Genomic DNA, 27,960 nt, shown 5'->3' with positions numbered 1-27,960 from the left:
AAGTTCTCTAAGCGGAATGCACTTAGAAGCCCTCTTCAACCTTCCACACTCAACAGGAGAAGGTCAGGAGAGGAGCACATAGGGAAGCTGGGAACAAGGGTAAAGAACATGTCCCTGGCCCGCTATGTACTTCTTGCCTTCACAAGTTAAGGAGGGGACTATGGTGTTTCTCCATTCCCAACCCTCTCCCCAAAGCAACCTTTCCCAAACCCTCTTTTGACTTACCGAGTACCAGTTGACATAAACGTAGCTGCCATTCTCTGGGAGGGCGAATTCGCATTTGATAATGGCTGTATCCCCAAGCTTTGCCTCCACCAAATCCGGCATATAGACTGCCACATTGCTATCCGCTCCTCCTGAGAAAAAGAGGAGAGGAAACATTTGAGGTAAGAACTCCAGGCAACACCTCAGCTGCTTTCTAGGGAGAGCAATTCTTGTCCTCCCTTTCCAATCCTCTCTGGGAAAATAAACCGTCGTACTTCTACTTACGTATCCCTCTGGATACGGAATCTTTGGGTTATGGTCACGGCAAACCTGGAAATGTATACTTCTGGGTTTTGCCGCACGCGCATGCACGGAAGTGCTCAATCGCGCTGTGCACGTGCGCAGAAGCACGCCTCTATTTACATTATTTGTGGGTTGTGAACGAATTAAGTTCATATCCAGAGGGTCCACTGTATTCTTTTTTGGACCTCCAACAAGTGAAAGAAGGAATGTCATGCCCATTGTGTGAATTTCCTAGCAGGCAAAAGCCCATAATATTTGCAAGACTAACTTGTTCCACGGATTATTTTAGTCTCCCTTCCTTGCAAGCTCTTCACACAATGTTAAGCATCAGCGGCTGCAACATCTAGTTGGTTAAATGGTTACGTTTCTGGGAAACATTTTTTAAAAAAACAAATAAATGAAAATACAAGTATTTATAAGAATATAATAATCCGGCTGCTAGAAGCAGGACATGAGTGTAACGGCATTCTCCCCTCCTGGGGATTCCTGCAACTGGTATTCAGAAACACCCATCCTCTTAATCATTTTGATTGCCCATTTTAGAGCCTTTTAAAAAAGGGGGGGGACCCCACAGGTTCATTTTAGAAGAAGCTTTGCCTCCTGGGACATAAAAGGGACTAACCCTTCTGTGACACCTGCACACATGATCTAAAAAAGAAAGTACGGCTTTTCTCTTTAGAATGGTTGACTGCTTTTCTCACACATCAAATCTAACCACTGAATGAACTGAATATTTGTACAATTAAAACCCCTACCATTAATTGTCTGAATACTAACCATATAATAAACTGGCAATATGATTCCACCCCCCCCCAAAAAAAAGACAGTACAACTCACGTACCCTGCAATATTTCACATCTGTACCACACCCACTTAAAAGCAAAGGAGAATTTGTTCTTTTTCCCATATGTTATCATACTTTTACCACAGTTCACATTCAGGGGTGGAGATGCTGTGGTCCTGCAGTTGTGGTTGAACTCCAAATCCCATCAGTCCTAGGTCCTGGCTACAATATATCTTTAAAGCAACATCCTACCACTTAAAACAGTCATGTCTTCCCTCAAAGAATCCTGTTAAGGCTGCTGAGAGTTGTTAGGCAAAATCCCTTTCCCCCCTCACAACGCTATAGTTTCTAGAGTGATTTAACAGTCAATCCATCTTCCTAATGAATTCTGGGAACTGTAGCGCTCTGAGAGGAAAAGCGGTTCCCTAACTACACTCAGCACTATGAACTATAGTTCCCGCAATATCCTTGTGTGAAAGGTGCAACCGTTTGAAGTGGTATGATACCGTTTTAAATGTATAATGCAGATAGGGCCCTAAGGAGTATGGCCAATGGTCAGAGATAATTGAACTCCACCAAAATTTGGGGGTCCACAGCACCCACAGTTCTGGATTATAGCAATAAAAACTTTTTTTTTTAAAAAAAAAGATTAACCGCAGACAGGATTATTATTTTTTTTAAAAAAGAATACAAGTGCTTTTAAAACCTGCAGGTAGCAAGCATCGTCTTTAAAGAGGCATTTTCACACCACTAAAACAAATTAGAAAAGAATCCCCCACGGTCCCCTCCAAGTATCAATAAGTTTATGTGAATTTCCCATTGACTGTACTGGTTGCTTGGCAACAGGGTGGATGGCTGGTCTCTGAAGGCCTCTCCCCTGGAGACTCCTGGAGAGGTCATTCCATATTTACCCCAGAAAGTCTTTAAACTGGTTCAATAGTCATTTCTGCCTCTCTAGGAAACCATTCTGGATCTTTTGCCAAATATTCAGCACCTTGGCTACACAGAAAGCCTCAGGATTCTTTGAGGGAAGCCATGACAGTTGAAATTGGTATAAAACCAGCTTACATATGTACGCCTTGAGCATCAAAGAGCTGCCAGTGTGGAAAGGGAAAAAAGAGAGTGTATAATCATCACCATCCTAACCCTACGAGCCAAGTACCTCAGAGCATGTGCAGAGTACACTTCCTTTATGAATGTTTCCCAGTTCATGATAGTGTGTCTCTTCAGTTGGAAGGGGCTTCCACCTTATGCAAGAAGCCAATAAGACTTTCTAACTCAGCCACACACCCTGTATCCCATCCCACCCTCAAACCATCCCCATGTGAGGAATTCTATATTACACTAAAAAACAACTGCTTCCCTTATTTTATACTGAAGACTAGTTTCCTCAGTAAAAAAAAATCTTCTCCCTTGTTCCATTTCCCAGAGGCCGGCACATTTCTTTATTTTCCCATCAAGATGCATATAACCCTTAATCAGCAAAAAACAAACAAACCTTTAAACAGTTTACATAGAACAATATAAAATACCGTATTTTTCGCCCCATAAGACGCACCGGCCCATAAGACGCACCTAGATTTTTTGGGGGGGAAATAAAGGAAAAAATTTTTATTTCCCCCCCAGGTGCGCTGCGCTACACCAGGAGCTTGGGGCGTGCGGAGCTCAGCGCGCCCCAAGCTTCTGCGTGCCGGCAAGGTCTCCGCTAGCGTGGGAGAGCCGGGCGCCTCTCCCAGGGCTAGCAGACCCCTGCGCTAATCCAGAAGCTTGGGGCGCACTGAGGTCAGCGCGCCCCAAGCTTCTGCGTGCCGGCAAGCAGTCCGCTAGCCCTGGGAGAGCCGTGGGGCTCTCCCAGGGCTAGCGGATCGCTGCGCTACACCAGGAGCTTGGGGCGTGCTGAGCTCAGCGCGCCCCAAGCTTCTAGGTGCGTGCAAGCAGTCCGCTGCCGCCCCAAGCCTCGCGCACCCGGCAGGAGGTCCCACCGGGTGCGCGAGGCTTGGGGCGGCAGCGGACTGCTTGCGCGCACCTAGAAGCTTGGGGCGTGGTGAGCTCAGCGCGCCCCAAGCTTCTAGGTGCGCAGAAGCAGTCCGCTGCCGCCCCAAGCCTCGCGCACCCGGTGGGACCTCCTGCCGGGTGCGCGAGGCTTGCAGACACTCGCCCGAAGCAGGGGGAGCCCTCCCAAGGGCTCCCCGTGCTTCAGGCGACAGGCTGCCGCCCCAAGCCTCGCGCACCCGGTGGGACCTCCTGCCGGGCGCGCGAGGCTTGCAGGCATTCGCCCCATAAGACGCACCCCGATTTTCCCTTCATTTTTGGAGGGGAAAAAGTGCGTCTTATGGGGCGAAAAATACGGTATTCATAATAAAATGCCGATAAGATCAAACTCGAAAAAGCAGACATAAAATTTATCAAAAATTCACAGGTGAATGGTAGGAATCCTTTCTGTGAGTCACATAATTGGCCTTTTTCCAGGCCTATCTTGGCCCGGGGCTTTTATTCTTATTTTTAAAGTCTGGAAGGACAGGGGAAACACCAGCTGTGTTTCCTCCAAGATGCACACACAGAGGCTGCTGTTTCTATCAAGCCCAAGAAAGGGAAATTGGCTGCACCCACTAAAGTGACTTTCCAGACGCTGTTTGCAAGGGAACAGGTGGAGGATCCGGAGATTAGGCCCCTACACAAGTAGGTTTCTATTCAACCCCAGCTGTGGGCAGACCTGCCAGGCTGCTCCAATTACCCCCTTCTCTTCTTCCTCCTCACCACCAGTCATATCCTGCCCGCCCATTCCCCACCTCCCATTTGTTCCACGATGACATCACAGATCCCCCAAGCAGGATGCTGGACCCGTCTGGGGGGATATGGCCCTTTTGTTGAACATCTGCTGGGGTTTGATTCATCCAGACAACAGACAAACAGAAAAGGCTTGGACGTGTATATATGGCATTACATGTGCATTTAGCTGGTGGGATTAGAGTACCACCCCCACCCCACCTCCATCCTACAAGGAAATCCCAAATTACTTCTGCTGATGTTCTTTGCTTTATCTGGACAAAGCAGATTTGGGGAGGGAGGGGAAGACACCGGTGTTGTTTCCATGTGCTACTGAGACAGACACTGCTTCCACAAACAGCGAGAGACCTACCCACCACCAGGTCCCAGGGCAGCTTACAGCAATTTTAAAAATCAGCATTGAGAACAGTTTAAAACAACTTACAGTCACAATAGCAGGGTGGGTCCTAAAACACGTCCATTAGATGTCAAGGCCAAGGGTAAAGAGGTGCATTTGCAACACAGAATTAAAACTATATGTTGAAGATGTCAGATGGACCTCTTTTAGGGAGGGAATTCCACAGCCTAGGGCCTCTCAAAGGCTTCCACCACGACCTCCAAACCTCTGAGGGTGGTTGAACTACCAATAGGGCCCCATAGCTGATCCTAATGCCCAGGATGGTCTGCAGGGAAGGAGGTGTTTTTTCCCAGATGCCTCTGGAAAGGCCAGAAGCAGGATATGACAGCAAGAACCCTCTGAGAAGACCTGAACCCCTAAAGGGGAAGGTTGAAGAAGACCACCATTGCCTTCAATGACCATCTCAGCTTTCTCAACTTGCTTATCTTCCCAAGTTCCTATAGTCTCATCTTGAGTTAATCACATGCACCTTTTTCTGACAACATAATAATTCTGAATCAAGGACCCACAAGTATGGCAGACAGAAATTTAATTCTTACAACCAGCAGGGAAAGGCTCCGGCCACAGAAGTAACACACACAGCCACCAACCACACAAGAGAAGCAGAGAGTGGTTCTTCCAAAATGGCGCCTTGCTATGTCTGGGACTGGGGTTCAGTGCCTGTATCATGGGTTACAGGGGACAGACTGCCACAAAAGCCCACATCCTGCCAATAGCTTTTTTCTCTCTTGGAATACCCCCCTCACAAGGCAGCAGGGGGGGGGGAAGGGACACCTATTCTGCACTTGTGAGCAAGAAATAAAAAATAAGAAAAGGAAAAGGAAACCTATGATGGGCATCTGGTTGGTCACTCAAGATCGGTGGCCATTAAGAGACCACAGTTCTATGAAGCTCAGCCATAACTAATGTAAGAACATTTGGGAGCCTAGTTCCCAAGTCCTCTTCCCACAAGTCACTTCCAGACAACCTGTTTATTTAGCATTCACTACAACTTGCCTGCTAGGGGACGCGGGTGGCGCCGTGGGTAAAACCTCAGCGCCTAGGACTTGCTGATCGCATGGTCGGCGGCTCAAATCCCTGCGGCAGGGTGCGCTCCCGTCGTTCGGTCCCAGCGCCTGCCAACCTAGCAGTTCGAAAGCACCCCCGGGTGCAAGTAGATAAATAGGGACCGCTTACCAGCGGAAAGGTAAACGGCGTTCCATGTGCTGCGCTGGCTCGCCAGATGCAGCTTGTCACGCTGGCCACGTGACCCGGAAGTGTCTGCGGACAGCGCTGGCTCCCGGTCTATAGAGTGAGATGGGCGCACAACCCTAGAGTCTGTCAAGACTGGCCCGTATGGGCAGGGGTGCCTTTACCTTTACCTTTACAACTTGCCTGCTAGGAGGCTAGACAATACTGGGTCAAGCAAATGTTATCCAGCACATCTTCCTTACCTCTAAAAGTCCTTTAAAAAGGGGGGGATGTTTTGTTGTGGTAATTTAATCCCACCTGAAAATCGTGAGGTGGGAATACCCAGAGACCAACCAAATGCCCATGGAAACCCTACAAGTACGATAGGAACAGGATAGCACCGTCTCCTTGAGTTGGAGGGTGCTTGTTCTGAATATAAAGCTCCTCCTGCCTCTTAAAGTAACACTGGGCACTTTTATTGGTTTTTCTAAATATAGAGGAAGGGTCACAGATGAAAACCCTCTTGTGCAGCTTTCAAGACTGCTGGGCCCTCTTGTTTGCTCAACTCCCCTGTTTGACAGCTTGAGCAATTTTTACATCAACACCAGCCAAGATTCAAACTTCTCCTTTCACTGGTGCGTGCCATTCACCATTTCTTAAACTTCCTCTTCCACAGACCAAGAAAGCAGCACCTATAATTTGGTTCTTCCATTTCCTTAGTTTACTGTAACAGCCACCGGGAGCCTGGTACCTTTGGTATCTACAGTTCAAAACGTCTGAGAGGTGCCAACCAGCTCAGTTGTGCTGGCCAAGGCTGGTGAGAGCTCTAGTCTCAAACATCTAGAGGGCACCAGGTTTGCAAAGGTTCTACACGAAATTTCTCCACATCCTTTAGGTCACACACCACTGCGGACATGGGTTGCCTGATCCCATCTATCATATTTGCTTTTTATTGCTGAACCACCAAAGCGTCCATCCAATTGGAAGGGACATTTCTGAAAATCCAGCTTTGAAAATGGGTCATATGCCCAGTGGATGAACATTTGCCCTGTCATGTAATGTGTCACCAAGCCAGCCGCAGAGTCACGTTCTAGAGCCAGCCTTTTGTTAGCTAGCTAGTGGTTGAGAACCATTGACACCTGGGTCCATGCCCGGCTGGAGATGAAAATTCTACCAGCTAATGGGCAGGCAGCATGGCAGAGAGAACGCCAACTCCTTAGTGTATTTGGTCCTCAGGATTTTCTCCAGGTGATACTTCCTCCTCACCCATTCCTTGCCTGGCCAGAATGTGTCACTGAGCTGTGATAATGCCTCTTCCTTGCCCGGTTGAATGTTAAAGATGGGTGGTTTGAGTGTGCAAAAACTAGCATATTGCACAAAGGTAGCGTTTACATCTTTTAATGAGGTGAAAGAGGAGAACACAAAATATGGTCTGAAGCTCAACATCAAAAAAACGAAGATCATGGCCAGTGGTCTCATCACTTCCTGGCAAATAGAAGGGGAAGAAATGGAGGCAGTGAGAGATTTTGCTTTCTTGGGCTCCATGATCACTGCAGATGGTGACAGCAGTCACGAAATTAAAAGACACCTGCTTCTTGGGAGAAAAGAAATGACAAACCTAAACAGCATCTTAAAAAGCGGAGACATCACCTTGCCAACAAAGGTCCGTATAGTCCGTATAAGTGAGAGCTGGACCATAAAGGAGCCTGATCGCCGAAGAATTGATGCTTTTGAATTATGGTGCTGGAGGAGACTCTTTAGAGTCCCATGGACTGCAAGAAGATCAAACCTATCCATTCTTAAGGAAATCAGCCCTGAGTGCTCACTGGAAGGACAAATCCTGAAGCTGAGGCTCCAATACTTTGGCCACCTCATGAGAAGAGAAGACTCCCTGGAAAAGACCCTGATGCTGGGAAAGATTGAGCGCACAAGGAGAAGGGGACGTCAGAGGACGAGATGGTTGGACAGTGTTCTCGAAGCTACCAGCATGAGTGTGACCAAACTGCGGGAGGCAGTGGAAGACAGGAGTGCCTGGCATGCTCTGATCCATGGGGTCACGAAGAGGTGGACATGACTAAACAACTAAACAACAACAAAGTGTTTACATTCATTGAGCCACCCCACTTTTGCCCGTGGATGTGCCTGCCACTGGAATGCGGCCCCCAGAAATCTGCCCCAGAACAGAATGTGGTCCTCGAGCTGGAAAAGATTCCCCACTACTGGGAAAGATGAACCCTGAGCACATCCCTCAATCCCTTCCAACTGCCTTCCTTCCTAGCTGCATACTTGTCCCCAGCCCTGGATGGAGGAACTAAGTCACTCCAAGGACAAGGGGAGATGGTTTTAAGCGCTGCAGTCTTTGATGGAAGGAGATGCAGGGAGGGGTGGAGAGGGGTTGGAGCTTCAACGTGGAAGGGATGCCTTGTTAGAAAGCACCCAGCCTTCAGAACAAGGCCTGACATGCTTTATGACAAGACTTTGGAGTTCTCTGACAAAAGGCAGAGAGAAATATAGAGGGAAAGGGGTGACTCGCTTAAATGGCTTGAAAGAAACTAGATATCATTACTGAACCGCGCAAGAGAGAAAGCAAACATGCTGAGTTGACTCTCTCCTCAACCTGCCCCCTCTTCCTCCAGCCTCTTCTATACACCCTCAAAGCATCTCCAAGGAGTCAGGGAGGAACAGACGGAAGCTTGCAGGTGGGCCGGTGGTTGGGCTGATTCCCGGCTCAGCACAGATAATGGAGCCTCTGGCTGGACTCCAGGGGAGAAGTAATGAGTTCAAATCGATCTGATGCTATGGTTGAGGCTCCGGGGAGCAAAGGCAAAACAGAAGAGAGGGTAAAACAATTTGCAGTATATAAAACAGAGTGGTAACCAGACCTGTGGGAGAAGCTCCCCTCGCCCCCTCGCTGTATCCATTTCAAATGACCAAGAAAAGATCCACAGAGACTGTATCCCTCAAGGACACATGTCCCTTTCCCCCAAGATTGGATCCGGCCCATCTAGAACTCAGCCAAAAGTATGAATGGAAGACAATGCCCACCTAGAGAACAATATCCCCGGAAAGACAGCCTGCCTTCTCTTGGTAGAGCTCACCCGAAATTACTAATTGCAGATCTGAACTAGGGTAATTAGAACCAGGGATTTGGGGGGGGGGAGACAAGGAAGCCCCCCCCCCGCCAAAAGGTAGCAAGGAACTTTTGGATCAATACAAAAGACTTTGGCGCCAGAGGCGAAAGACCCAGACTCATAAGCAAAGGAGTTGCAGGGGAGACTGGCCTCAAGTTTGTGGTGTGCAAACACAGGCGTTTGCTTAGCAAACAGACAAGACTGGTGGAGAGAAAAATTGGGTGGAGCAATGGATATAATTTTTACCCCTTTTCAGTAGGCTAGCTTTTACACACTCCCTTTCCTAGCCTGCACCCAAACCAGCATAATAATAATAATAATAATAATAATAATAATAATAATAATAACAATATTTATACCCCGCACACTCTGGGCAGCTTACAGCATATCTAAAAACATAATAAACATGATAAAACCATCAAAAATCTCCCAATATAGGGCTGTCTTTAGATTAAAGAATTATCAGAATTCAAGGCAGGCAGAAACACCTCTAAAGGGCCACAAAGAGAGGCCTAGAGGGCCACGTTTGGCCCCTCAGGCATCTAGTTCTGCACCCCAGTGTGAGCCCATTGAGTCAGGGTGATGTAAACCACCCCCCAACTCAATTAAGAAAAGGTTAATAAAGTCAGGAAACCATTAGTGAGCTGCAAAGGAAACTGGAGAATAAGCTTGCAGTGAGGGAGCCTTAATGGCGTAGAAACCGTGGGCAAGGAAGGATGGAGCCATCTCTCTCTGGCAGGAAAGCCCCGCTCTCCATCACGGAGGGAAATATGAAAATCTCTCTCCCTCTCTCTCTTGCAGCCCAGTTACTGTAAATTGCAATCAATATTCACTACATTTAGCCTTAAAGACTATTATAACCTCCATCACAGCAAATATATTTCTATACAACAAGGTCAAGCCCCCCCTCAGAAGCTTGCAGGAAGCCGGCGTCATAAGACTGGGCAGATTTCTAAGAACTGATCTTTGTGGGATCTAGAAGTCTACAGCAAAAAAAAAAGAGGAACCAAAATTTCAGACATGTGGGGTGGACGACTGGACTCTGCAGGGAGAGGAAAAACAAAACAGATGGTGTAATGGAAAGAATAGCAGATTGCAAGGTAAGCAATCAGTTCACACCACTGGCAAGGTATCTGTACCCCTTGGCAGCTGTTGGGTGGAGAGGGAGAGAAAGAAGGGAGAGAAGGAAAGAAAGAGATGGGGGAAAGGGGTACCCTACTTTGGGGTCTGGTTCCTCCCGCTGCTGGCTACATCGCTGCCCACCATCAACTCTGGCCCCCAAAATACCCCCCTCAAAGGGATGCACATCCTTTGACAGGGAGGAAAACAGTCCTCATATCCGTGGTCCATGGGCTGTTTCTTGGTGAATTCTTGGGAGCTGGGTGTTGGTGCTTCACCCAGCACCCCTTTATCCCAATATTCCAAATTTGGACTGCCCCCTCTCCAGCACAGATAGAGAATCAAGGAAAGGAAAGGAAAGGAAGAATTATATTTTAAAAATATCAGCCTAAAATAGCCTGCACTGAAGAGGTCGATAAATAGATGGAAAATGTGACACAGCTGAAACATTTTGACTATACTGACTGTCAGAAGGATGGAATTTATGAAGAGAGCCAAAGTAGATAAAAGAAAAAAGAAAAGAGGTTCTTCATTATTGGGGCAACTGAGATAAAAGTGCAGGTAGCAAAACCGCCTACATTTCTAGACTTTGCTTCCCCCTTGCCTGGAGGGCAGGAAGCTGCAAAGCCAAGTCAAGCCACGCGAGGGTTGATGTCAGAATACCAGTCCACCCATGTGCCCTCCTCATCCATCTACAACGCACCCCCCCCCCCCTTGGCACCAACCATTTCCTGCCGGTGCCATGAGCTCATGGCCCAAGAATTGCCTAGCGTGCGCCACTCAGCACAAGTCAGAAAACGTGCCTTTTGTTAGCCCGCTGCCCGAAAGCTGGCACCCGGCTCGTGGCTGGCACGTCGGATCAGCTGCTGCCAACGCTCTCAGGGAAAGGAGGGGGTCGTGCATGTGAGGGAGGGGGCGCAGGCCAGTTGGCGAAAGTGAGAGCTTAGTCCCACCAGCAGTTGGGACAGATGGAAACGGCCAGGGGGAATGAACTCGTGAAAGGTTTCTGCACTCCTGCATGCATTTCTGTTTAGGAATTACGGTCCCAACCAACTTTGGCTCTTCTTCTGTGCAGGGAACTCACTCACTAGGCAACCCCCGTCCCCTCAGGCAGACCTCAGGCCTGAGGAAAGAGTTCAGAGGGGTCCACCCCTCCTCTCCCCTCCCTCTTTTTGGGAAGGCGAGTGGGAGCCCGCCAACACAATGGCTTTATTCAAGGCACAGAAGGCTGCAAGGAGCCCTGGGGAACTTTCCAAGCCGGGGCAAAGGACACAGAAGAGACCGGCTGGAAACAGAGACCCGATTCTCCACGAAAGACGTCTCCAGTTTCCAAACGCCCACCGAGTTCTGCCTGAATGAAGGGAGTGGGTAGGGGAAGCAGAGGAGGGGGCTGCTGAGGTTTTCAAGCCCAGATCCATCTGCAGCAAAGGTCCTATGCAGGTCCCAAATGGGTAGGGGGGCGGCCCTGCCCAATTGTGCTGTCAGATAAGAGCTGCTCAAATGAAACCCCTCAAAAATTTGTTTGGGTGCATCTAAAGCAAGAGATGGGGACGCAGATGGCGCTGTGGGTTAAACCACTGAGCCTAGGGCTTGCCGATCAGAAGGTCAGCGGTTCGAATCCCCGCGACAGGGTGAGCTCCCGTTGCTCCATCCCTGCTCCTGCCAACCTAGCAGTTCAAAAGCATGTCAAAGTGCAAGTAGATAAATAGGTACCACTCCAGCGGGAAGGTAAACGCCGTTTCCGTGCGCTGCTCTGGCTCGCCAGAAGAGGCTTAGTCATGCTGGCCACATGACCCGGAAGCTATACGCTGGCTCCCTTGGCCAGTAAAGCGAGATGAGCGCCACAACCCCAGAGTCGGCCACGACTGGACCTAATGGTCAGGGGTCCCTTTAACTTTACTTTACTAAAGCAAGAGATACACCCACTACAGGTTCCATGGACATGAAAATGAAGTATAAACACTATATGCTGAAGACTCCAATTCTGGGGGGAGCAGAGGATTAATCTTTAACAGACATATAGGAACCATGACACTGTTAACAAGCGGCTTTAAGAATACACAAGATGAGAAAATTAGCATTACTCTGTCTATTTAGCTCTGTCCTTTCTTCTCCTGAAATTTCCTTCCCTCTCTTCCTCTGAGAAGACTCGTCTGAAGTTAGGTTTCCAACCCGACTGCCACTGGAAAACAATTCGCTACACCTTTTGCCATTTATCCACCCTTTTGAGCACTCCCAACTACCTCCATTTCATTTATTATTCCCACCCTGTCCACCAAGGAGCCCGGAGTGGGGTACATGGTCCCTCCCCTTTCCTCCTCACAATGACCCTGCGAGATAGGCTGCCTACCTGCAATACAGGAATCCTGCCCACAGCCATCCTTGTGCAGGTTCAAACCACCAACCTTCTGGTTAACAACCAGATATTGAGGTGCTGCCTGCTTAGGTAGACCACTGGAGGGGTTCTAGGTCATTGCTTTGCATGCAGTTACAGTGGTACCTCGCAAGATGAATGCCTCGCAAGACAAAAAACTCGCTAGACGAAAGGTTTTTCCGTTTTCGATTTGCCTCGCAAGACGAATTTCACCTATGGGCTTGCTTCGCAAGACGAAAACGTCTCGCGACTTTGTTTCCTTTGTCTAAAAACAAAGACATGTTTTGTTTATAAAGTTAATTTATTTTCCCTTCAATTTTTGAACTGCTCTTTACAGTATGTGTGACTTTAAAGAGCAGTTAATAAACTGTTGTTGTACCAAATTTGGCTTTGTTTGGACTTTTTTTGACCATAGGAACGCATTAATTGATTTTCAATGCATTCCTATGGGATTTCGTGATTCGCAAGACGAAAAATTCGCTAGACGACAAAACTTGCGGAACGAATTAATTTCGTCTTGCGGGGCACCACTGTATATTCAATCCCTAACATCTCCAAATAGCCAGTACCAACCACTCATTGCTCAATCTGATCAGAGCCAACTGAACAGCATCTTCAGATCTGGTTTGGGTTACAATTGGTACAGGCTCTGATTTAGCACCAAAGTAGAACTGGGTATAGAAAAAATGATTGTGTAATAGTCAAGCCAAGCCTTTATGGAATTCATTTCCAGTATTAACCGCACAGCCCACTATTAGAGAGATCTCTTCTTCCACGAAGTCCAGGCATCCAGACTTTTAAATTCCCAGGAAATACTCATTAACGGGCAGGTAATTGCATGAAGCCACAGCGGGGCTGAGCAGGGTAGGGAAACAGCACAGAATTACGATTAGAAAGGGAAGATGAGAAACCGGCAGATCATATTTTACTTGCTTTTAGCTAATTTTGCCAAAAGGAGCTAAGCCAATCAGGCACAGAGCAACATTATGATGGAGCGGCAACTGGCAGACCTCTGAAGGAGTGGGGGGAATTGAGAGACAAACTCACAACTCCTACATCTATGGGAATGGAGAGTAGCCAACGTAGTGTTTTCCAGATGCAGCTGAACTATCATCCTGGGGCTGATGGGAGTTGTAGTCCGACAGCATCTGGAGAGCAGATTGGCTACTCTTAATGAAGGGGGATCTGCTTTATTCTGAAGCCAGCATTCTTCAAATTCTGGCAACGTAAAAACAAAAAATCCAAATGCTGTACTAGGTTATTCACTGAGTCCACATTTCTATCCCAAAGTGCAGGTTATAATCTAAAAGAAAACAAGAGATTAAAATGCTACTTAATAAAACCTCAAACCCTCTAGAACAGCCTTTCTCAACCTGTTGGTCCACAAATGTTGTTGAACTACAACTCCCATCACCCCTAGCTAGCAAGGCCAGAGCTCAGGGATGATGGGAGTTGTAGTCCAACAACACCTGGGGACCCACAGGTTGAGAACCGCTGCTCTAGAAGGTGCTTACATTGACATACAGAGCCCAAAGTAACTTGGGGCCCCACATTTCTGAAGTAGTGACTTCTCTCATGTTCAGGTGTTGAGATCTGCAGGGAAGGCTCTGACAGGGACTTCTCTGTAGTAGCCTCTCGGTTATGAAATGCCCTCCCTTTTGAGCTGTGTCTGGTCTCATCACTGTATACGTTTCAACACTGGGGTCAAGCATGTGCAGAATGCTGCACAGACTTTGGGTGAAGGAGGTCAGAAAACCTCTTCCACTGAAGTGCTGTTGCTCTTTCTCACTGCCACTGATTTGGTTCAATTTATGGTCTTGTAAGGTTTATGCATTGCTTGCTGTATTGAGATGTATGAAAAAAAAAAGGTAAAGGACCCCAGGACGGTTAAGTCCAGTCAAAGGTGACTATGGGGTTGCAGTGCTCATCTTGCTTTCAGGCCGAAGGAGCCAGTGCTGGTCCACGGACAGTTTTCTGGGTCATGTGGCCAGCATGACTAAACCACTTCTGGTGCAACGAAACACCGTGTTGGAAACCAGAGTGCACGGAAACACCGTTTACCTTCCTGCCACAGTGGTACCTATTTATCTACTTGCACTGGTGTGCTTTCAAACTGCTAGGTTGGCAGGAGCTGGGACAGAGCAACGGGAGCTCACTCCGTCACGGGGATTCGAACGGCTGACCTTCTGATCAGCAAGCCCAAGAGGCTCGGTGGTTTAGACCACAGCCCGTCCTGGGACAGCGTAGTGAATGGTGAGCTAAAAATGTGTACATTAAATCTCCCATCTTAAAGAGCTTGGGCAGGAAGCTTTCACAAAAACCTACAGGAACGTGTAGCTTGCTCCTTTTGCCTTCAACATCTCCTACAGTGAAAGCAGCACATGAAATGGCTTTGTTAGTGTGCATTTAGGTGTTTGTAAGAACACACCTCAGGCTTTAGCTGAGAAAAAATGGCATTCTCTACGCTGGAGGAGTTCCCCATCATCGCTGAGTGAAGTGACAGTTACTAGCATGTCCCAACAGACAGAAACACCACCTTAAGTCCAGGACCCTGCCTTGGACAAATCACTATCCCTGGCTCAGTTTTCCCAATCCATACAATGGGAAAATCAGTGACCCTACTCATAGCGGAGATCAAATCGAAGTCTAAGAAGCTACTAGCAAATGAAAGAACTGGTAGAAGGGTGGGAAACGGTGGCAGAGGGCAAGCGGTCAGTTTTCTACCTGGAAAGCAACTGCAGGAAAAGAGAGGAAAAAAATGAATGTGTCAAAATAGGTCCGGGTGGAAATATAACTAGCAGAATAAAGCCCTTGTTAGAGCAAGAGCTGGGGGGGGGTGTCTTTCGAGGGGGGGGGGCTATGTGCCAGATTTGGAATGGGAACAATCTGGACGTTTCAGCTTTCCAGCTTCGCTGACTTCCCCAGCCCAGGCCCCATCTGTTTGCCATTTGCAGCTCAGCCTCCCAGGTGACAAGTCTTGCAGCCCTGACAGTCGTCAGAAGCAGGCCTTTTGTTGTTGAAATTTCTTTGGCAGGTGAACGTGGACAAAGGATGCTTCTGGCTTGGAGCTTGTGCTTGTGTGAACACAATTACACATATATATCGTGGAAGAAAAACTCTGTCTGTGAAGGAGAGGGACCTGTCCTTGCCCACAAACAGATTTTCTTTGTTTTGGGACGGATGTTTCTAAACCTTCCCCCAAAGGCAAAATAAATTAAAATATCCCAAACATCAACCTTGGCTTTAAGAATATTTATTTTTCCTTTTTTAAAGCGCAACACTTAACTGCTATCTTTCACTTTCTGCTGACCAGGCCGACCTAGTAGGAACCGAACAAGCACAGAGACAAAGCCACTGTGGCTTGCACTCTCAAGAACCCTGTGATGTAGGTGACCTGTTTTCCTACATTTTCTATATGACACGGAGCAGAGGTGTGTGGAGAGAGTGGTTTGACCAGAGAAAGCCAGTGTCAAGGAGAAAACAGTTTTCACTCAAAACTCCAGAGCTAAAGCATTTGGGGAAGGCTGGGGGCTTTTTTTAGAAAAAAAAATTGAATACTAAGGAGTGACACAATACATTTATTCACAGTATAGAGAAAGATTAAGTTTTTCCTCCCAGTTTCCCATTCTTCTAGAACTTGGGTCCACAGCATAACTTCTTCATACCCTGTCTAGCTAATCAGCAGAATTCACTGCCCTAAGATAGCGATGGACACACAACCTCAAAAGGCTTTTAAAGGGGGCAATTAGACAAATTTATGGAGGCGAAGAGGTCTACCAATGGCCACTAGACATCATGAAGGCCAAGTAGAACCCAGGTTCAGGGAACAACAGTGGGGAAAGCTCTGCAGGGTGCTGATAATGCCAAGGTTGCAGGTTTGATCCCCGTGTGGGACAGCTGCATATTCCTGCCTTGCAGGGGGTTGGACTAGATCATCCACTGGGTCCCTTCCAACTCTACAATTCTATGATTCTCTCTCAGCCTGGATAGATCCATTGGTCAGAGCTCCCTGGAGACATATGCTTGGCCACTACAGAAAGCAAGATGGAGGACTAGGTGGGCTTTTGCTCCAATCCAGGAGGGCTCAGCCGCAAAATTCTTCCGAGGCACCAGCCTTTGGGCTGGAACTAGCTGAGAGCTACAGGTGCCTATTTAATTTCTACTGGCATTTCAACCGCCAGAGTCACCTGTGCTATAAAATCTGTTTCCAAAGACCTGTCAGCTGCTGGAGAGAGAGGGGTGAGGGTTCTGTCAGTCTTCAGGGCGATGTAGAGGCCTGCAGAACCTGATTTTCCTGTACGGCGTTGGCCGAAGGGATATATATGGGTGGGACAGCAAAAAAAAAAAAAGGCATTTGTCACCAAGCTGCTAGGAAAAGGAATATCAACCTGGCTACTACCCCCAGGTTGACCCAACAGCCCAAATTCTTCCCCTGTGATGTCATTTATGGAGAGTGAAAAGAAAGGGGATAGTTAACACACACGCTCACTCCTCAGAAACCCTTCTCTCTACAACAACCGAAATGAATTTGTGTTCTTAGCACGCATATCAAACACACAAACATGAAGCTGGATAACTTTAGTCCCGTTACTACTATTATTTATTCAATCTATGACCTACCCTTCACTGTTAAGGTTCAAGGGTGAATCACATCAATTTAAAATAAAATATTTAAAAAATAGTTTGAAGCAAGGAAGAAGGCTGAGAAGCCTCAGCAAAGCCCCACTGACACGCTGGCTCCTGAGGAGACCCTCCCTGGAGCCCGAAGAGGTCTTCTTTGGGCTCTGGGGTAGGTCTCCTCAGGAGCCAGGAGGACTCTGCTCCCCATTTTGCGCAATTTCGTGTATGTGCAGGGGGGTTCGGAATGCAACCCCCACGTAAATGTGGAGTCACATGTAAAACAAAACAAAAATGCACACTGCTGCACTCAGGTCCTGCTTACGGGGTTTTCCTCTGGCCGCCCACCATGCAAAGAGGATTCCCGACTAGTTGAGCCATAGGTCTGATCCAGGAGGCTTTCCTTTTCTTCTTATCTCCCTGTCTTCTTACTTACAACCAGCCAGGGGTGTCTCTATCCATCAATGGCTTTGGCTCCACCTACTGTTGGTCTTGGGACGTGGGTGGCACTGTGGGTTAAACCAGAGCCTAGGGCTTGCTGATCAGAAGGTCGGCGGTTCGAATCCCCGCGACGGAGCGAGTGGGAAAGTAAATGGCATTTCCGTGCGCTGCTCTGGTTCGCTAGAAGCGGCTTAGTCATGCTGGCCACATGACCCGGAAGCTGTACGCCGGCTCCCTCGGCCAATAAAGCGAGATGAGCACCGCAACCCCAGAGTCAGCCACAACTGGACCTAATGGTCGGGGGTCCCTTTACCTTTACTGTTGGTCTTCCTGCCTCCCTACAATTCCCAAATGCCTGGGCCCCAGCCACTGCAGAACTGCACTGCTCGCCCCCACTACAGGCAACGAATGATCTTGGTGCAACGGCATTGCCACCAGAAAGAAGCACTTTCATTCAAGCCAGCAAGATAAGAAGAACCGCTGCAAGAGGATCCACCATCCCACCCAGATGATTTCCAGATTGGGCGCACACAGCTTTTTCTCTCCAGCATGCCCACAGAGACGGCTGGGCCAGGATGAGGATGGAGGGTCATGGGAGAAGCGCGCAGCAGCCTGACTCACAGGGAGGCAGGTTTCAGAGGGCCCTGCTTCAGTTAACCATATTTAGCTTGCCTGGGAACTATCAGGACACAAGACTTGCAACCCGGCCAAGAATGACGGGACACCAGTCGGCCGCTTCCAAAGGACGAGGCAGATAAATAATTTTAAAAAGAGTTTGGATGGGAGTCAGCCAGGCAGAGACAGCTCCTGTCTTGTGCGTGTCAGCCTGGAGAAGGGACAAAAGGAAAGAAACGGGATGCTCTGGCCCACTACACTTGATCTTAGCCAAAAGGCCGAGAAGCGATGGGGATGCTCTGGCCCAGTGGGAATTTAACTCGCTTTGAGAACGGAAGAGGGGCTGGATGGGCAGGGAGAGAAGGAAGCTCCAAGCGGACAAAGCACAGAATAATAGGCATGCCAGAAGGGTGAAAATAGCATCTGGAGGGGATAAAAAAGGAAGAGCAGGGAAGTGCACTTGGGAGGGAGGAAAACTCCATAGAAGGGAAAGCGAAGGCTGCCTCCCATTACGAAGGAGTAGCCCAGTAGGGACCTTATTTATATTCCACTATCGCTCAACACTAGGTTGCATTTTCTTTTCCTATTTACTCACTGTATTTCTACCCCACCTTTCCTTCAAGGAGCCGGAAGTACAAACCCAGTACAACCCTGCAAGGTGTGTTAGGCTGAGAGGTAGCTAGTGGCCCAATAAGCTTCAAGGCAAACTGGGGATTTGAACCCCAGTCTCCCAGGTCTCAGTCCAACATCCTAACCACTGCACCACACAGATGTCAACCAGGTAAAGGGACCCCTGACCATTAGGTCCAGTCGCGGACGACTCTGGGGTTGCGGCACTCATCTCGCTTTATTGGCCGAGGGAGCCAGCGTACAGCTTCCGAGTCATGTGGCCAGCATGACTAAGCTGCTTCTGGCGAACCAGAGCAGAGCATGGAAATGCCGTTTACTTTCCCGCCAGAGCGGTACCTATTTATCTACTTGCCCCTTGTGCTTTCAAACTGCTAGGCTGGCAGGAACAGGGACCGAGCAACGGGAGCTCACTCTGTCACAGGGATTCGAACTGCCGACCTTCTGATCAGCAAGCCCTAGGCTCTGTGGATGTTACGTGTTCTATAAAAAAACCCATCCATGCGCACAATGCTTTACAAAGGCCCCATCTGCACTCTACATTTAAAGCAGCAGCATATCACTTTAGACCAGGCATCCCCAAACTCGGCCCTCCAGATGTCTTGGGACTACAGTTCCCATCATCCCTGCCCACTGGTCCTGTTAGCTAGGGATGATGGGAGTTGTAGTCCCAAAACATCTGGAGGGCTGAAGTTGGGGGGTGCCTGCTAGACAGTTGTGAGGCTGAACTCGCTGAGGCGCTGGCCTGATCCCAGCAGGTTTGTTCTTATGTCCCTGAAAGAATCCCGAGAACTGTGATTTGTTAAGGGTGCCAAGAGTTGTCACGAGATCCCCTACTCCACCCTCAGAGCTACAATCCCTAGAGTTCCCTGGCAAAGGGGGTTGATTGCTAAATTTCCCCAAACTTGGGCCTCCAGCTGTTTTTGTACTACAATGCCCACCATCCCTTGACTACTGGTCCTGCTAGCTAGGGATGATAGGAGTTGTAGTCAAGAAACAGAGACCCAAGTCTGGGAAACCCTGCTTTAGAGCCTACCTCAAATCCACCGTTTCCATGGAAGTTAAGGGAGTGTTGGGAGAGGAGATCTCACTGACAGCAAAGTACCTCTTTGCTACAAAAGCACCTGTCAAGCTTTGCATGTGATTTAGCAAGCTTTTAAAGCACAATGTGTACCTTCGCACAGGAACCAGAAAGGTCAGTCTTTGCAGGGAAGGAAACAGATCAGCTCAGACTCATTGGAGGAGAATGATGTTCGGGGCACGACTTTGGGTCAAATGCTCCCTGGCTCCAGCCTTTCCTTGGGGGCGACAGCTCAGAGGCAAAGAGGCGGCCGTATACGCCGGGGTAGGCAACCTAAGGCCCAGGGGCCGGATGCGGCCCAATCACCTTCTAAATCTGGCCAGCGGACGGTCCAGGAATCAGTGTGTTTTTACATGAGTAGAATGTGTCCTTTTCTTTAAAATGCACCTCTGGGTTATTTGTGGGGCATAGGAATTTGTTCATTTTTTTTCTTCCAAAATGTAGTCTGGCCCACCACATGGTCTGAGGGATGGTGGACCGGCCCACGGCTGAAAAAGATTGCTGACCCCTGGTATACTCAGTGGGCCCCGGGTCCAATCTCAGGCCCCTCCAGCTAAACGACCACAAGGTTACCTTAAATATCCCAGAAAGCTGCTACCAATCCAGATGGACAGTACTGGGCTAGATGGAACAATGGCCTGTCTCACTCAGTGCAGAAGACAGTGTTTGTGTGTTCTCAGCCCATGGAATGTGTCCCTCACTGGGAAAAGGAGTGAGAGTTTTCGGGAGGGGCTGTGAGGAGTTACTATCATACCAGAGTCACGCCTCTCCCACCCCCAAGCCTAAGCTGTTTAACATTCCTGGCCCTTGTTGTACATAGCAATCCTCCTCCAAGTTTTCGCCTTTTCTCTTCCTCACACCCTTTTTAAGCTTGACTTTGCCCATCCCCTCTGGAAGGCTGCATTTAAGGCAAGGAGGGCTCAGAATGTACCCTGCAGTGCAGATCATCATATCCCCCCCAAAAAGTCTTGGATTTCTCACTCTGTCACCAAAAACAAAGCTGTAGCCTACTCAGAGTAGACCCACTGAAGTTAACAGGCATGATTACCTTGGTTCATTAATTTTAGTGGGTCTACTCTGAGTACAGCTTAGCTGAATACAACCCAAAGGGTGGAAATTCAGCATAGTGTTTAACCTGCAGAAATGCTCTCCCTTCTCTTCCCATCCCACAGTGTTTTGAGGGTTCATCTGATCCTCCAGATTTCGGGAAGGGGGGTAGGAAGCAGGGAAACCCCACTGGACTAGTGGGAATCCTTGCACTGGCTTCTGCTACTGGAACAGGGTAGTTGAATCGGGCCTTAAGTTTCTGGGCCTCATTGTTTGCCTGCCAAGCTGAAGGACTTGCTCCAGTTGCAGAGGTCACACCAACACCACAAACGTAGGAGTGCCTTAAGAATCACGACTAGCACCCTTGTTCCCATAACTTCTGGACTCTCGTTATCTGCACCAAACGACCATTTCCAGCATTCCTTCAAGTTGCAGTGGTTACACTGGTTTTAAGATGCTACTCGTTCCAATAATGTGCAGGCACCCACAGACAATTTTGCTGGGTCCTTTTCAGTGGCCACAAGGGGGCAAGTGATAGCCAGGGTCCAGTCCATACCTGCACAATTCTGAGGCATGGAAGTACACTCACTTAGGCTGTTGTTCATGTTACTTTTGCTCCCACGACAATCCTGTGGACAGTATTTTAAGTTCCCCTTCTCCAGAACCAAAGCACACCATAGCCACTTTCTGTGCAAAGAAGCCAGAGCAGATATGAAATGTGGAGAAAAGTTCATAGCTCCGTGGTAGACCACCTACTTTGCAAGATAAGCTCCCAGGTTCATTCTCTTGGAATGTCTGGAACTCTGGACAGCTGCTGCCAGCCAGTGTAAGCAATACTGTGCTACATGGGCCGAGGGTCTGACTCAGTTACAAGGCAGCTTCCTGTGTCCCTGTGAGATCAGGCCCTCAGATCCTAAATGAGCTCTTTGTTCATTGATCCCCACTGGCTCTGACTCAAGGAAACCAATTAAACAAGCCGTGTTAAGAGGATGATGAGCAACTATGACCTCATCCATCAGAAGAATTACAAGTTCAGTCATTAAGGTGTGAGGAAATTACACATAACTATAAACGGGAGGGGGGAAGAGTGAGCAAGAACCTGATTGACTTTATGCATCAAGCATCATTCAGATCCTCTCTCTCTCTCTCAAAAAATATATTTTTAAGTTTTCAATTTTACACCTTAAAATAAACATTTTACATACTGTTAAATATCCAGAGACTTCCCTCCTTCTCTTTCCTTTGTTTATTAGTCTTTCATTCATATTTTGCTATAACCATATTAATCTGTTCTCCGCTTTTACATCACTCAAACATTAATTACACTGTTGATGTTATCTCCAGGCTGTCAGAGCATTCAGATCCTGTCTCCTTGGGATAGACACAGTGGCGTAGCGTGGGGGGTGCAGGGAGGGCCGGCCGCACTGGGCGCAACATCTGGGGGTTAGGGTTAGGGGGCGCAAATCCATGGGTTAGGGGGCGCAAATCCACGGGTTAGGGGGCGCAAATTACTTGCCTTGCCCCGGGTGCTGACAACCCACGCTACGCCACTGGATAGACATTCTCTCTGCCCCTGCAATGTGCCCTATTTTACAAGGTCAGAGGAGTGTAAATATGAGAGTGTTGGGACTGGGAGCTGGCAGACCAGGGTCCCAATCCCCATGCTGCCTAGCCTACCTCTCAGGCTGTTATGAGGATAGCAATTGAGAGGTTGGGGAGGAGAATAAACAAACCGTGTAGACCACCCTGAGCTCCTTAGAGGAAATGTGATAAATAGGCATTAAGAACCAATAATTAATAAAATAAGCATTAAAGCAAGATTAATGGGTGGTGCCACAAACACTCTGAACCAGTGGAAGCTGGTCCATTTGAGCAGATGGGGCATTGCCCCATCAACCGTAGTCAATACCTCCACCTCAGTGTTCGAAATTCACCAGGCGAATGGCTATCGACCATGTGCGACCAAGTGAAGATGCCCAGGTGCCAGGATGGCGACTGGCGGCTCCACCATCTGGAGATGCAAGCCTGGGGATCCGGGGATTCTCACTGTTTTCACACACGAGCAACACATCCTGTAGAATTCTATCCACGATATTTTATCTGCACCATCAGAATGAATTTCAGGAACCAAAAGCTTGCATTGAAAAATGCAACTTTCAAGTCATCTTGGCCCCACAAAATAGCAACTAGGCATTCCGTTTTGGCGACTGTAAGCCTGGTTTAAGGAGCAATTTGGCGCCTAGCTTGTATATCTGAGTTTCTAACACTGCCCCACCTGGCTGCCTCCTTGCTTACTACCAGAGCAGGGGCGGGCACTGCCTGTGAGATTCTTCCTCTTTGGCAGGGGTCAGCAAACGTTTTCAACAGGGGACCGGTCCACTGTCCCTCAGACCTTGTGAGGGGCCGGACTATATTTGGGGGGCAGGGAATGAACAAATTCTTATACCCCACAAATAACCCAGAGATGCATTTTAAATAAAAGGACACATTCTACTCATGTAAAAACACCAGGCAGGCCCCACAAATAACCCAGAGGTGCATTTTAAAGAAAAGGACACATTCTACTCATGTAAAAACATGCTGATTCCCGGACCGTCCGTGGGCTGGATCTAGAAGGTGATTGGGCCGGATCCAGCCCCCCGGCCTTAGTTTGCCTACCCATGCTCTTTGGCCTCAGTGCTGTCCTTGCTGAACTCAGCAGGGCGGAGGATAGGAATAAAAGCGGAATTACTTCTGCCAATCTTTTGACTGTGGCTCCGCCTACCCTTGGTCCCTCTGCCCTCCCAGTCCCAAAGGACACCAACCACCAGTTATTTAAAGCGAGACCTAAAAGGTATGTTATAATGAATTAATACACCAGTTAGCCTCTCATGGGGACCAGCAAACCAGTGGTGATTTGGTTAGCAGCGAGACTGCTCTCCTTAGTCCATAGGGACCAGGAAATTATTCCCCCCCCCCCGCCACTACATCCCAAGGATGTATCAAATGCATAGGAGAGCCCCAGGTGAGCGGCTTGCTTTGGGCTCCTAAAAATAAACCAATATGATGTTAGGAATGTGCCCAGCCCTGCAGCTACACACGGAAAGGCCGTCCTTCCCACAGCCATCACTGCAGCAGCAGACTTCACAAAGAAAGACGGCAGCCGAGCCGCGGTGGGAAGTGCTGAGCAGGCCGTTCCCATTAGCCAGGGGGTGGGGAGTGGAATTCAGGCAGCAGTCCAAACGACAGAGCCTCTTTTTGCAGATATTTTATGGCTCAGCTTCTGGGATGAGGGCTCGAGGAGATCTCACGAGCCGCATGGGACACCAACTGCAAATTCTTCCCAGTTGCTAATGTTACCCTTCCGCTTACTCTGAAGGTGCAGCACATACCCGCTTGTTTTATGCGAGGCGGGGCGGGGAAAAAAATTTAAAATGCATAGCTGGGGCTGCGCATGACCCCACACAGCAAGGTCAGAACGCCATAGGAGTGTAGGAGGCTGCCTTATAATGAACTACACCTTTGGTTTATCTAGTTCAGTATTGTCTAAACTGACCAGCAGCGGCTCTGATGGGCACCATTATGTCCTGGAGGTCTTGCTAGCTAGGGGTGATGGGAGTTGTAGTTCAACAACATCTGGGGACCCACAGGTTGAGAAAGGCTGCCCTAAGCCTTCCCCACCCCAACACATGCAAACACTCACTGCCCCCTTGAAAGTGATGAGAGTGGCTACTTTTCTTCCCTTAAAAAGTACACAGAGGTGAAGGATAGAGGGCTGGGCGATATATCGCCCAAAACCGGTTTGAAGTCCATATTGTGATATTGGTTTCATAATTTTTTGTCCTGGCAATAGATCACGAATGATGATAAGTTTATACTCATGCTACACAAAAATAATCAGGTGGGGAAAACTGTGAAGCCAGCCAATGCCTTTACATAGCTCCACCTTTATTTCAGAGATTGTGATATATCAGTATATATATCATGATATATCATGATGTTGAAAACCAGATATCATCCAGCCCTATTCAGGTACCTCACTATTTTAAATGTAGTTGTGGTGTGTGGCTTATCCAGAGCAAGGCCTTTTTTGTGTTGGCACCTTTCTCTGCCCTGCGTTCCATTTTTGCTACCAGCTTTGCTGTAACAGAGTCGCTGTAGCTTTGCTGTGTTATTTCAAAGGACTCCACAAGCCCTCTGAGTCGCCAGATAAGCCTCCCACCTCCCAATTGCCACTGACTCTATCTGTAAGCTTAAACTGCTACTTTACATAAATGTTAATGTGTTGACTATGCATCTCATTTCATTGTTGAGCACTGCCTTGGAGCGTTTGGGCAGAAAAGGCAGGTTATAAATATTTTAATGAGCAAGTAATAAATAAACCAATACAAAAACAGGGAAAAAAACTGTATTCCCTTATCTGAAGAAGTTTGCTCATCCTTTTACTGAAAACATACGCAGCAAAAAGAAAGCTTTGCGCACACAAAACTGGAGACCGTTTGTACAAACGAAAGGAAATTGTTGTACAAACGTTACAACAATTCATAGAATCATAGAATCAGAGTTGGAAGAGACCACAAGGGCCATCGAGTCCAACCCCCTGCCAAGCAGGAAAATTCGTCAGCTTTTGGTCACATGTAGAGTCCAAATTTTGAGATCCCCATTTTTGGAGGGCAGATACTGAATAGCATCTTTGGGGTGCATGTCTACAGGTTTGCTATGACACACCAACAGGAAAACTGGTGCCACAGCAGCAGCCTTAAAACTTACACTCTGGATGATGCCGCCGTTAAAATCTCAGACAAACAGGCTCCGATGATGCAGTCTGTTCCAGACAGAAGCTGAGCTCAGAGCATGTGCCCAGAATCCCTCTGTGCCCTCGTTTTTGGAGGGTGGGGGTGGGGAGGAGGCAATGCCGATCCTCCTGTCATCTCAACGGGGCTTTGGCTTCACTCACTTCTCAAAATCTATAAATTCTCCCTCTGTCCAAATCCCTGTGATCACACTTAGCATTTGCCTAAACTTGTGGGGGAGACATGGGAACCTTCTCTTCAATAGATGGCCAACAGGAACTTTTGAGGAAAGGACTCAGCTCATGGGCAGAGCAACAGCTTTGGATGCAGAAGGTCGCAGGTTCAATCCCCAACAGCATCTATCTCCAAGCAGGTCCTTGCCTGAAACCCTGGAGAGCTGCTGCCAGCCCGTGTAGGCAGCACTGAATTAGATGTCCCACTGACCTGACCTGGTATAAGAGATAGCTTCCTATCACCCTACCTCTGGCTTCAACCTTCCTCTCTAGGCATCTTAGAACAAGTCTTGCAGAATCAAGGGATGGGATGTTCCACCCCCACCCTAAATCTCTGCTTCACCCAGATCCTTTCCCCCATACTATGGGGGGGCGTGTAGAGCAGGGAGCCTGAGGCAGCCAAATTCATAATAAACAATCCCAGTGAAAACAAAGCATGAGCTGGGGTGCTTAACCTGATTAAGACAGCTCAAACCCATGGGAGGGGGGGGGCAAGGAGCGTGCTTTATTTCAGAACAATAGCGTCTGCCAGATAATAAACTGTGGCCATAATAAGACTCAGCACCCCGCTTACAGTATGTTCAAAGCAATTCACGTACAATTATCAGTCTTCATAATCTACAACTCTCGAGTATCAACGCTTCCCGCTGTGCACAGCAAAGGAGGTGCACAGATCCTGCCCGGAGGGGCTGAAAACGTATACAAATGTGTACTAGAAGTACAGGAACCGGGGCTGATGCACACCCCCTTTCACCAACCTGCCTCTCATGTCTGTAATAAACACCCCCCGCCCCGTTCTCAGTACTTGGGGGTGGGCAGATTTATCATTTGGGAAATCCCCGTCCTAAACCCTTTACAGTACAAAGGACAGGCTGTTTCCCTTCTGGGACTTCTCTTCACCCCACGAGGCTCAGAGGCACTCGCAGAACAGGGAAGGTTTTGACACCCAAATATTCCGCAGTAAATCAAAGATGGGGGAAGGAATGGGTTTGCAAAAGGGGAGAACATGTTGGAGGGGTTTCCAGACAGCGCTTTTGATTTTCAAACGGGGGTCTCAGATATCGTTGGCAACAGGTTTTCCTTTCTTATTTTTTAAGCTTATTTTCCACATAGATCTGTGATTTCTTGGGGGGCGGGGCGGGGATCTGGTATTTTTTATGCCAACGATGTCGTGTGGACGGGGGGGGGGAAATACTTGCATGCATCAGGACCCCCAATCCCATAGCAAAATATTTTTTAGCCAAAATATGGGGGGAGGGGGAATACAACCAACCCCCCCACCTGGTGGGCCGGTTTGCACACAAGCGCAACGCAACACGCCCCCTTTTCTGCCACCAGTTGCAAATCACTTACAGCAGCGGTTACACCGCGGAGGAGAGGCAGTGTGAGAAGGTGGGTGTGTTTTTGCAAAACCCATTCTGCAAACTGTGTGCGTCTCCTTCCCCACCTGTGTGTGTTTATTTATATTTATATAGATCCAGCTCTAGGCACCTCGAAATGTGCATCTCCTCGTGGCTTGGACAGAAATACATTGGGGGGGGGGTGTTGGAAGCAATCCCCGGGGAAAAACATTCACACCTTCGGTTCTAACACCATAAAAAAAACTAATCGTAGCAACCCGGGGAATCCTTGCAGAATTGGAATCGGGGGTTGGGGGTTCGGCAAGAGTTAACAAGACAAAGCACGTTTCCCCCGCGCCTTCTTGATTTGCAAACGGAGGAGAGCGGCGCCGCGGTGCCCAAGGCTTACCTGGGACAGCGCTGCCCTGCAAATCTGCAGCGCAAGTTGCCCGCTCAGCCCCTCTCTCCCTCTCCCTTTGTTGCCCGCCACTCACCTCTGCTGCAGCAGCAGCCGGCCAGGAGCAGGAGGCAGGCGCGGGCGAAGCTTGCAAGCCGGCAGCGACTCATTGTTCCCGGTGCCAGAGCCGAGAGTCCAAATGCATCGGAGGGGCTTGGAGGAGAAGCCCAGAAAGCTGACGTCAGGTGCGAGGGGGAGGGAGCTGCATGCACGGGGGGAGGGGGCTGCACTGCTCCGAGGGGGGGGATACACCCCCACCCACCCCCAAGAGCACCGGGAGCCCAGCCCTCCTCGCACGCTTGCTCCAGAAGACTCGCCTGCAACAGCAGAGAGGAGTCGCGCTTAACCGGAGCGCCAGGGGGCGAGGCGAAAGCCTACCTTAGACCCCCTTCCTTGCTTAGAGCCCTGCTCTTAATGCGCCGCGCCTTTTGCAAGACTTCGGTGCAAAAAAAAACCAAAAC

The 27,960-nt window shown here is 48.6% G+C and overlaps 1 protein-coding gene across 5 annotated transcripts in view; it reads right to left on the bottom strand.

Moving 5' to 3' along the window:
- Positions 1–27,960, bottom strand: part of MCAM (melanoma cell adhesion molecule) — a 57,446-nt gene that overhangs the window by 25,263 nt on the left and 4,223 nt on the right. For 3 of the 5 annotated variants that reach the window (XM_082200965.1, XM_082200968.1, XM_082200966.1), the window contains exons 3-4: positions 27,537–27,652; positions 226–356 (exon numbers count right to left, since the gene is read on the bottom strand). In XM_082200965.1, coding sequence (XP_082057091.1) covers positions 226–356; positions 27,537–27,652 — 247 coding nt within the window. Of the gene's footprint in view, positions 1–225; positions 357–1,348; positions 1,440–10,698; positions 10,814–27,536; positions 27,653–27,960 lie in introns of those variants that run through there. The other 2 variants (XM_082200967.1, XM_082200969.1) reach the window with 2 other exon arrangements.

Source organism: Podarcis vaucheri (assembly GCF_965113315.1).
Source record: "Podarcis vaucheri genome assembly, chromosome: 15".
Classification (NCBI taxonomy): domain Eukaryota; kingdom Metazoa; phylum Chordata; class Lepidosauria; order Squamata; family Lacertidae; genus Podarcis; species Podarcis vaucheri.
The sequence above is the reverse complement of the archived record's forward strand: the minus strand, read 5'-3'. Positions and strand labels throughout refer to the sequence as shown.